General features: G+C 40.3%; 1 protein-coding gene across 1 annotated transcript in view; it reads right to left on the reverse strand.

Moving 5' to 3' along the window:
• DDX1 (DEAD-box helicase 1) overlaps positions 1–10,343 on the reverse strand; it is a 36,874-nt gene extending 26,531 nt beyond the window's left edge. Inside the window, exons 1-6 of the mRNA XM_046662080.1 lie at positions 10,259–10,343; positions 7,490–7,541; positions 7,119–7,182; positions 6,122–6,151; positions 5,410–5,506; positions 707–754 (exon numbers count right to left, since the gene is read on the reverse strand). Of these exons, the coding sequence (XP_046518036.1) occupies positions 707–754; positions 5,410–5,506; positions 6,122–6,151; positions 7,119–7,182; positions 7,490–7,541; positions 10,259–10,274 (307 nt within the window). The 5' untranslated portion in view covers positions 10,275–10,343. The remainder of the gene's footprint in view (positions 1–706; positions 755–5,409; positions 5,507–6,121; positions 6,152–7,118; positions 7,183–7,489; positions 7,542–10,258) is intronic.
• Between the last annotated feature and the right edge of the window lie 1,500 nt (positions 10,344–11,843).

Here is an 11,843-nt window from a genome sequence, read left to right on the forward strand (position 1 = left end):
GGTAGGAAAATTCCACCAGCCCCAAATTGTACATGTAGTTTTCTATTTTTTAAATTATACACACACACACACACACACATATTTATTTAAGTCCCAAATACATACAGAATTTGTTTCTAATTATGATATAAATCAACTTTATATTGCTTCAGATGGATCAATTGTGCCAATGCCCTTACTGAATAAATCGTCCCTTCTCCCACTGAAATGAAATTTTTTCTTCTATTAACTTCTCATATATACTGGGATTTATTTCCTTTATATTCCCTGACTTATGTGTCTATGCCTATGTCAGTACTAAACTGTTTAATTGTAGTGACTATATTCCAACATCTGGTAAATTAAATCTTCATTTACTATTCTTTTTCGTAATTTTCTTGATATTTTCAGCTATTACTAAAAACAAGTTTCTGAGGGGCTGGCCCGGTGGCACAGTGGTTAAGTTTGTGCATTCTGCTTCAGGAGCCCATGATTTGCGGGTTCGGATCCCGGGTGCAGACCTACACACTGCTCATCAAGTCATGCTGTGGAGATGTCCCACATACAAAACAGAGGAAGATTGGGAGAGATGTTACCTCAGGGACAATCTTCCTCAAGCAAAAAGAGGAAGACTGGCAGCAAATGTTAGTTCATTGCCAATCCTCCTCACCAAAAAAAAAAACATGTTTCTGAATTACAAATGAGCTGCTAAAATTAATCCACTTACCAAAAGCAGATCCTCTATCATATGGATTCATTTGCCACTTGTTGAGCACTAAATAAATTAAAATAAGAAAAGTTACCCACAAACATGTGAAATCAAAAACACTCGATAAAAAAATAGAGCAAAGATTTAATATTTTATACAATACCTTAATGCCTCTAGACTCAAAATGGCTTTACACATTATTTGAAATGTACAAGTAAAAGTTGCTGTTTGTATTAAAGGCAAAACTGAAATTGAAAACTGAAACATGTCAAATATGATAATCACTGGCCCATCTGGGGCTAGACCCTTTGCTCCTCACTTGCTTCAGTGTACTTTGTATTAGATGGTACTCATCTATGTTCTGAAGTCAGACAAGGACAACACAAAGAAGGAAAATTACAGGCCAATATTGTTCATGAACGCACACGCAAAAATCCTCAACAAAATATTGGCAAACCGAATACAGCAATACATCAAAAACATCATACACCATGATCAAATGGGATTTATACCAGGGATGCAGGGTTCAACATTCATAAGTCAATGTGATACACCACATGAACAAAATGAGGAATAAAAACCACGTGACAACCTCAACAGACACAGGGAAAGCATTTGACAAGATCCAACATGTATTTACGATAAAAACTCTCAATAAGGGCTGGCCCCGTGGCCGAGTGGCTAAGTTCGCACGCTCCACTGCAGGCGGCCCCGTGTTTCATTGGTTCGAATCCTGGGCGCGGACATGGCACTGCTCATCAAACCACGCTGAGGCAGCGTCCCACGTGCCACAACTAGAAGGACCCACAACGAAGAATATACAACTATGTACCAGGGAGCTTTGGGGAGAAAAAGGAAAAAAATAAAATTAAAAAAAAAAAACTCTCAATAAAATGGGTATAGAAGGAATGTACCTCAACATAATAAAGGCCACATATGACAAACGCAGAGCCAACATCACACTCAATGGGGAAAAACTGAACACCATCCCCCTGAGAACAGGAACAAGACAAGGAGGTCCACTCTCACTATTCTTATTCAACATAGTACTGGAGGTTTTGGCCAGAGCAATTAGGCAAGAGAAAGGAATAAAAGGAATCCAAATAGGGAGGGAAGAAGTGAAACTCTGTCTGCAGACGACATGATCTTATATAGAGAAAACCCTAAAGAATCCATAGGAAAACTATTAGAAATAATTAACTACAATAAAGTTGCGGGGTACAAAAACAACTTACAAAAATCAATTGCATTTCTGTACTCTAATAACAAACTTACAGAAAGCGAACTCAAGAACACAATTCCATTTACAACTGCAAAAAAAAATAAAGTACCTAGGAAAAAATTTAACTAAGGAGGCGAAAGACTTATACAATGAAAACTATAAGACATTATTGAAAGACACAGATAATGGCATAAAGAGACGGAAAGAGATTCCACGCCCATAGATTCGAAAAATAAACATAGTTAAAATGTCCATACTACCCAAAGCAATCTACAGATTCAGTGCAATCCCAATCAGAATCCCAATGACATTCTTCACAGAAACAGAATAAAGAATCCTAAAATTCGTATGGGGCAACCAAAGACCCCGAATTGCTAAAGCAATACTGAGAAAAAAAAAAAAGAACAAAGCTGGAGGCATCACAACCCCTGACTTCAAAATGGACTACAAAGCCACAGTGATCAAAACAGCATGGTACTGGTACAAAAACAGGCACACAGATCCATGGAACAGAACTGAAAGCCCAGAAATAAAACCACACATCTGCAGACAGCTGATCTTCGACAAAGGTGCCAACAACACACAATGGGGAAAAGACAGTTTCTTCAATAAATGGTGCTGGGAAAACTGGACAGCCACAAGCAAAAGAATGAAAGTAGACCATTATCTCACGCCATACACAAAAATAAATTCAAAATGGATCAAAGACTTGAAGGTAAGTCCTGAAACCATAAACCTCCTGGAAGATAAGATAGGTAGTACACTCTTTGACACTGAGCTTAAAGGATCTTTTCGAATACCATGTCTTCTCAGACAAGGGAAACAAAAGAAAACATAAACAAGTGGGACTTCATCAGACTAAAGAGCTTCTGCAAGGCAAAAGAAACTAGGATCAAAACCAAAAGACAGGGGCCAGCCTGGTGGTGCGGCGGTTAAGTTCGCATGTTCCGCTTCTCGGCGGCTCGGGGTTTGCTGGTTCAGATCTCGGGTGCGGACATGGCACCGCTTGGCAAAAAGTCATGCTGTGGTAGTTGTCCCACATGTAAAGTAGAGGAAGATGGGCATGGATGTTAGCTCGGGGCTAGTCTTCCTCAGCAAAAAGAGGAGGATTGGCGGTGGTTAGCTCAGGGCTGATGTTCCTCAAAAAAAAAAAGACAAGGAAGAAAAGAAAAAAAAAACAAAAGACAACCCACCAATTGGGAGAAAATTTTTGCACATCATATATCTGACAAGGGGTTAATTCATAATACATAAGGAATTCACACAACCGAACAATAAAAAAAAAACAAACAGCCCAATCAAAAAATGGGCAGAGGATATGAACAGACATTTTCCAAAGAAGAAGATAGACAGATGACCAATAAACACATGAAAAGATGTTCAGCATCACTAATCATCAGGGAAATGCAAATCAAAACTACACTAAGATACCACCTGATGCCTGTTAAAATGGCTATAATCACTAAAACTAAAAATAACAAATGTTGGAGAAAGTGTGGAGAGAAGGGAACCCTCATACACTGCTAGTGGGAATACAAACTGGTGCAGCCACTATGGAAAACAGTGTGGAGATTCCTCAAAAACCTATAAATAGAATTACCTTATGACCCAGCTATTCCATCACTGGGTATCTACCCAAACAACGTGAAATCAACAATCCAAAGTAACATATGCATCCCTATGTTCATCGCAGCACTATTCACAACAGCCAAGACATGGCAACTATCCGAGTGCCCAGTGACTGACAATTGAATAAAGAAGATGTGGTATACATACATATGCAATGGAATACTACTCAGCCAGAAAAAAAGACAAATTCATCCCATTTGCAACAACATGGAAAGACCTGGAGGGAATTATGCTTAGCGAAATAAGCCAGACTGAGAAAGACAAACATCAGATGATTTCACTCATGTGTGGAATAGAAACAAACACACGGACAAAGAAAAGAGTTCAGTGGTTACCAGGGGAAGGGGCCCGGGGGATGGGCACAGGGGGTGAAGGGGAGCACTTATGTGGTGACAGACAAGAAATAATGTCCAACTGAAACTTCACAATGATGTAAACTATTATGAACTCAATGAAATTAAAAAAAATTTTAAAAGTCACAAAATTTTTTCCTCCTTTTATGGGATCAGTATTCTCCTTTTCTAAAAATCTTAATAGTTTACGGACAACCAAGGAATCGTAATAGCTAAAGAGAACTCTACATGTTTTCAAGCCTAACTTCCCAGCCAAGGTAGAAATCTTTTCTGTATCATTTCTGGTCAAAAGATACCTATCATCTGCTTAAACACTCTGAATGATGGAGAAGTAACTTTCTCTTGAGGTTCTCTCTTCCACTGTGGGCTCGGTCTAGCTAGTAGGAAGTTAGGGTAATCTTCACGTCTTAAGAAATCTTCATCTAGATTATTACTAATTAGTCCTGATCCTACTTTGAAGAACAATTTTGTCTCCAGATCCCTTCAACGACTTCACAACTATCCCGTCTCCTTTTTCACTTGTTTCTCCATGTTTAAATATATAGTTTCTTTTTTTTCTCACAGGACATGATCTTGTTACCCTCTGGAAGCATTCTCTTTTATCATCTCTCATAAATGATGGTTTATGGTTGTTACAAGTCTGATACCATTTTTGAATATGCCAATAGTCTAAATAATTTATATCCATTATCTATCTCACAATTCATTTACAAACGAGTTCATTCCATGAACTACGTAACATTGTTACTTTCGAACTACTGAGAAAAATATGTTGATATGCCAGGTTCACTCCACTTACACTTGCAATTTTGTCACAATCCTGTTTTGTATCATGAAACAAAAGTGACTTAAAATATGGAGGAAATCTTGCTAAAATATAACAAAACCAGAGATTACTCAAGATAGAATGGAATTCTGAAACCATTTAATAAAGGTAACATAATTTAAAGATGCGAAAATTGAGGTAAGATTGTTCATTTTACAGACAGGACAAGAAACCCCAGCAAAGGACCAATCTCCATGTAGATAGGACTGAAAATCAGAAACTGACTTTAAAATTTACACTTTACATTTTAACTTCTTAGGCTCCTTCTTTCTTATAAGAAAATGCACGCCTCTTCTCCCTGTGGAAGGCAATTCTTTCACACCATCATGGATTTTCACTCCATCAATTATTCGTAAAATCCTTCTTTAATATCTTTATAAACCATTTTACCAACTTATCTTTAATTTAGACATTAAAAGCTATCAAGTTAAGAAAAACATTAAAATAAATATAATTTCCAAAATGTCAGTCCTTTCTCAAAGGGAGCGCTATCAGTATTTTCGGAGGGACAACCTTTTACCCTTCATGCCTTAAATGACATTTAGCATCTCTGGTTTCCAGAGCACCAAATGCCAATGCCACCCTCCAGATACTGACAATAAAAATGCACACTCAAATCTCACACCTGTAAATGCCAGGGAAGAGAATTACTAATTTACACAAAAGGGAAATATTAATATGCAAAAATTACCTGAAGCACCAGTTTTAATTGTTGTTTTTCCTTTTTTGCCTTCCTGTTGGTCTTTCAGAGTTTCATAAACTATCTGAATAACTGGAATACTGAAAGCCTATCAAAGAAATAACAGTTCTCTAGATTAATATTCAGGTATTAACGACAGTTTATTAATCAACCTAAATTACAAAAGTTATGCATGCACATTAAATAATTACACATATTTCAGACTGCTGCTCCAATTTCATTTGCCCAAATCCAAAATACTAGTAAGATAATAGAGAGGTGACTGAATGAAGGAATTAGGAACCAGCTGACAACCCAAAATAATAAACAAGTGGAACCTGTACAATGAACCTAAACTAAAGAGGAAAAACATCACCCAGGCTGACAAACTGTTTCTCTAGTCTCTGCCAGAAGGAGATCAAACCTCTATTTGCAACCTCTTTATTACTAGAGCCACTGCATTAAAATTCAGAAGTGAGTACAAATACTAAACATACTGTAACTCTTTCTCCAAGACCAGTTTAAAACTATACTCTTAAAGCCATACTCCTGTAGATCTTACTGCAGAATTAGCTGGCAACAAAAATGCCAGTCTCAGTGGCAAGCAACCAATTCCTTACATTTTGGAGGTTGTTTTATTAAATATTTCAAAGTAAAACCTACAGTTCAAAGCTTCTTTAAAATCACCTCTCACAAAGTAAGTCAATTTCAATTTATCACTTACACCAGTTTTTCCGCTTCCTGTTTCTGCAGCCTGAATGGGGGAAAAAAGTTGATTTTACTGATTAAGTTGTCAATGTAAGCAGTCCAGTTAACAGGACAACATGTAGAAACCTCTAGTACTTGATTAGCCATCTTTATTGTCACAGCTCCTCCAGATTACTCAGCTTCCTCAGTCAACTCCATTGCCATCTTGTCACTTCTCCCGCATTCGCTCAAGAACCTGTTCTCTCCTTTCTTTTCCCGTTGCTACCATTCAAATCTAAGACTTCATCATTCTAACCTAGATTATTACAAAAACATCCCAACAGTGTCTAATCTCTCAGAGCAGTACTACAGGCTGCTACCAAGTTAGTCTTCATAAAAACACAATTCTAACCAAGTAACATACCCATACTGAAAAATTTCCAATGATCCCCACTGCCGACAAATACTCAAATTCTTTAATATAACACTTAAGAACCCAAATAATCTGACCCACTATACATTTACTATCTCATCTCAAGTTACACCCCACCAGTCACCCATATTTTATGCTTCTATCTAATTAAACTACTCTGGGATCATATTCTGCATTCTCCTATTCACTGTTTTTGTTAATGCGCTCTCTATCTAGAGAGCATTTTTCTTTCATCTTCCTTTGTCCAAAATCATCTTCCTCTAAGCAAAGTCCCTTATGGTCCCTCAAGCAGGATAACTGGACCCCCCTCTGCACCCTGCAGTACAGGTGCCACATTCTCTCTTATATGACATTTATCTGTGTACGTCCTACTGTGCTAGTGGGTTTAAGCTTCTTAAGGGCAAAAACCGCACCTTATTCACCTTTGTGTCCCCCACAACTTCTACCTAATACTGTGTTATGTATCCTAGATGTCTGTGAATAAATAAAATTAATTTGGTGAAAATATCATTTTTAAGCCTATGGAGCTCTTCAAGTGGCTTACAAACAGCCCCAGAACCATGCCCCCAGCTCCCAACCACCTCATGAAATGTAAACATACCATAAGTACATCACCTCCTCCCAGGATCAGTGGGATAGACTCAGCCTGGATATCAGTTGGGAGACTAAAAGAATCATATTTTGAAGAATTTTAGTTAGTAAAAAACTAATTAAGTCACGTTAAACTATAAACCTAAAAGACAATTTTATTTGGTAGATACTACCAATCTTTTTCAGCAAAAAATATCTCAAAGTTTAAAAAGGAAACTTTATGTAATTTAGAGAATCACAAGAAAAACTGAATTTCAGTTACTAAACTAGACCCAAAAATCTGCTAAAATCAGATAAAATTTGATAAAATCACTGACAAGTGTTTAAATTATAAAATGTTGTTACAATTTTTTTTGTCAAAGTTCAGCTTTATGTACTTACAGCCAATCCATCTCTTCCACAGCTTGTGCAATCTCAGGCATAACACCCATTTCTAAAAATAGAAATTTTAAAAATCATACATACTAAACTTAAATCATATTGCTCTTAAAATTACTGTTGCTAGAACAGGGAGAAGGCCCTGAAGCACAGCTCAGTCATATCGCACCTCCTGAGTGTGGCACCGTGAGAAAGGCTAAGTTTTAGAGAAAGACAAGTTCAAATCAAGCTCTCACTTACCAGCAACGTGACCTTGGACAAGCTAGAAACCTGTTTTCTCCACACAAAATGGCACTAATACTACCTCCCTTGTAAGAATATAGGAAGATTATAGATAATAAGATGTAATGCATCTGGCACACAGTTGTCACTTAACACCCAGTAGCCTCCAGTGCGTGTTTCCTTCCCAAGACTAGTGAAAAATCTGCCAGAGTTGGAGAGAGGGTTCTAGACCAGCACGTAGTTGTTTCACCTAGAGATAATACGGCAGGCATGTGCCTTCGCTAGTCAAGGACCATGGGAAAAGCCTCACCGAGAATGAGATGATAATGAGAGAAAATGAACAGGCAAGTGGAGAGAACCCACGTTTACTGGCAGCCGTAATCGAAACTAACTGAAAAGGGAGGGGCCAATGGTGAAAACTTGGGTAAGTGGATACGTCAGCTGAAGAAGTGCTGTTCTTAAGTGTTCACAGATCTAAATAATTCTACTTCAAAGCCAATCCTAAAGGAATAGATTGCGTTATTTCTGATTAGTTCTATCATTTCTCAAATGAACTGTAGAGGGTAGTTATGCATGGAGTAGTTAGTCTGATTACTTAAACCTCTTTTCCAAATAAGAAGTGATTTTTATTTGAAGTCTGCATGTATGAAAACACAGATTTTATTATTGTTATCATTGCGAAAGTATATATCCCTCTTAAAGAAATTAACAATACTCAAATATTCCCAAGCCTCAGAGACAACCAATTTGGAAATTTTGTATTTTTTTTAATTGTTTGCAAAAAGGCATAAAACAAATCTAAAAATTGAATATATCCATTGCAAAGCAGCTTTTTCTTTGCATCAGGGGAGAAGAACGAGACTAACAATAACACAATAGATACAACACTAAAATTTTATATAGTAAACTAAATATAACTATATTAAACTATAGTTAATATAAACATTTATGACATGGGAAAGTATAAAAACCTTTTTCAAAAAGGAAGGCTCTCCTGCCTCTAAATCTCCCCAGGAAAATCCACAGGTTGAAAAACCAATCAAGATCTAAAGGAGTATGTCCAAGCAGACCCTTCTAAGAACCGCCCCCATCAGAGTCTAGCTGTATTCTCGCTCCCAAAATGCACCTGCTTGAAAAAATGGAGTGATGGTCTTAAATATGCTGCAGACAGAAGACTGCAAGCTGAAGTCGCTTGGGCAACGGCTATATTGCAAGCAGTAACCACAGACTGCTTTCAGCAAATTCCAGATAACTTCTTGTTCCATTCTGGTCATGTTCTCTGCATGTCTGCTTTGAAACCATGTTTTCTTTAAATATAACATTTTTAGCACTTATGGGAAAAATAGGAATATTCATGTTCTTTAATTCTACCTTTGTCTTTATTTCATATCACAGACTCTTCTAGATCTTTACCCTAACATTCCTGAAATTTGTGCATGACTCCCAAAGAAGTGAACGGATAAAATAACAATCCTGAAGTGGCCTACACACCTTGGCTCTAAAATCTCGTTTTAGGAGAGAGCTGGGAAAAGAAAAACAGCTCTCTCTCTAAATAGATTTCCCCTTGCCTCCTGTTATAAGATGCAACTAAATCAGAAATCCTTTCTGACGACTCAAGACTTGGAATTCCTAATGTTCTTAAAGAGGAGAGAACTGAAGGCAGCACAATACTATGTTATAATATCTTTAGTCATCTTAATAAGTTAAGAACATTAAAAGATAGTAGGCCTAACCTGATACATTTATTGCTATATAAATTTACCACGTTTAAGCTTGCTATGTAAGCTTTATTGCGGCTTAGTAAAACTGGATGTATAAAGGGAAGATGATAAAGGAAGAAGAAAAAACAACTGTTAGGTTACAGAAGCCACCTAAAATTCCTGTTTGGAATAAAGGAGGGTATGATACAGCAAATAATTTTCAAAATTTATGCTGGGCTAGCGTGTATGCGAATGAAAATGCTTTCCCTTTAGCTTCACTATTTAACGTTAATGTTGATACAACAGCGTTTAACAACAAATAAGCATCATCAGGTTTGTGCCCGGAACTTTTATTCGGGAAGGGCCTGAAAAAGTGGACAGAGGCAGGACGGTCACCCTCCCCACGGCCCAGCCCCGCGCCCTGCTGCTCCCGGCCTGGCCAAGCCCCTACCCTAGCAGGCGCGGGCGGAAAACCGCTCCCAGCACCACCGCCACGTCAAGCAGGCGGGAGGCCTGGGCTCCGAGAGCAGCCAGGGCCACCACCGCAGCCCTGCCGCAGCCCGGGTGCCCTGGCAGGACCGCCGCGGGGAGACTGCGAGCAGAGAAAGAAGGGAAGGAGCCGGGGGGCCCGCGCCTGGAGAGAAAGGCCCTGCCCGCGACCCCGAGCGCGCCGCCCGGGCCTCTCGGCCCCCGCGGTCGCCCCGCAGCGCAGGGACCCACGGGACCGCTGCGGACAGGGCCCTCCTGCAGCGCGAGGCACCTGTCCGCCCTGCCCCGAAGGTCCCCGCCGCTGCCTGGGGGCCGCGGCATGGACCGAGCAGCCCGCACCAGCCCCGCTCCACGGACGCACCGGAGAAGGCCGCCATCTTCGCCCCGTCCTCCGCCGCTCGCTCGCTCGTTCGCCCGCCCTCCCTCCGCACTGACTCGCCGCGCCGTGCAGGGCGCGCTTCCGGCCCTCGGCCTGCGGCCTTCCGAGTCCGGGCAGGGCCCCAGCCCCGGGAGAACGGTTCCGGCCGAAGAAATGACCCGTCCTGGAAGACCGCTGCCCGGACCCAGTTCATTTGGATCTTAAGGGCCTTCCATCAGTAGCCACGACTGGTCATCGTTGACAATAACTAATAGTTACTATTTATTGAGTGCATGCTGTGTGTCATCAGGACCACTTTTCCACACATAAAGAAGCAGACATTACATGATGAGGGTCACACAGTAGCCCAGGCCGATGTGACAGCAAAACTGTGTCCTCTGGGCCCCTCGCTCAGTCCCCCAACCTCTGACACAAGCAGGGCTCTGTGGCTGTGAGTGCCCAGGAGAGAATGTCTTGAATGCACTGCCCAGCAAGCCAGGACTAGTGAGCGCCTGCCACCCAACAGGCATTTACTAAATATTTTTGATTGACTTAAGTAGCGATTTAGGTCTCCCTTCCGCGATGTTTGATGTAGCATTGATAATTTCAGGGTTATTTGACCTCCGTGAAGTTTTGACACCTTTCTCTTCGCACAGAGAGAGAGGAAAAAAATAAATGAATGATTAACTGTCCCAACAACCCTGTCAGGTAGTATTAGGATCTTTAGGTGAGGACACATATTTAGGAAAGTTAAGTGACTTATCTAAAGCCACACAGCTACTGAACGCCAGTGTGAGATCTGAGCCACGTCTGCCCGGTTCCAGGGTTCATGCTGTACCGTCTGTAGCCTGCCACAGAACGACGACGCGGGGAAAGGTGAAACCCTCAGGCAAGATATTGTGGACAGAGTTAGAAGTAACTTAGGGAGCCATACTCCCAGGGTGTGAATTCTAGCTCTACCGTTTCCTGGCTGTGCCATCTTACCAAGTGTGGGCTTCGGTTTACTCATCTGTAAAACAGCCATGAATAATAGTCCCTATCTTGTAGGATTGTTCTGAGAATTAAATAAAATAGGTGAAGCACTGAAACAGTGCATAGTACATGGTAACAATATATATGTTAGCTGTATTGTTGCTGTTACATGTAACAGGATTCACCTGAAGCTCCAAGGGCTGAGAACAGTACCCTCAGACCTGCAGCCTCATACCTCCAGGGGGCACCATTCACATTAGATTCTATAGTCTCCCTATATTTTATATAAATTTATAGAAATGATACCCCTGAAAGCTATGCAACATAGCAGTTCTGAATAGATGCACGTACCCCACATTCTAAAGACAGGCACAAGATCACCTATTGTGCAGGACTCACAAAAGGGAAATCTGTAATCTGATTTTTGTACCTTTAGCCAATCCCCAGCTTGAATGTACAAAAGGTTTGAGGGTGCAAGTTAAAAGATTTCTCTGAAGAGAGCTGCTGAAGTGTCATGGCATTTCTGCTCTCTCAAGGGAGAAAGCATTTCCAGGGGCCTGCCCAAAGAACTTTTGATCTCTGGAGTTTGGGAAGCGTAAGGCACGCTATGAGGAGC

The sequence above is a fragment of the Equus quagga genome, chromosome 5, assembly GCF_021613505.1.
Source record: "Equus quagga isolate Etosha38 chromosome 5, UCLA_HA_Equagga_1.0, whole genome shotgun sequence".
Classification (NCBI taxonomy): Eukaryota; Metazoa; Chordata; class Mammalia; order Perissodactyla; family Equidae; genus Equus; species Equus quagga.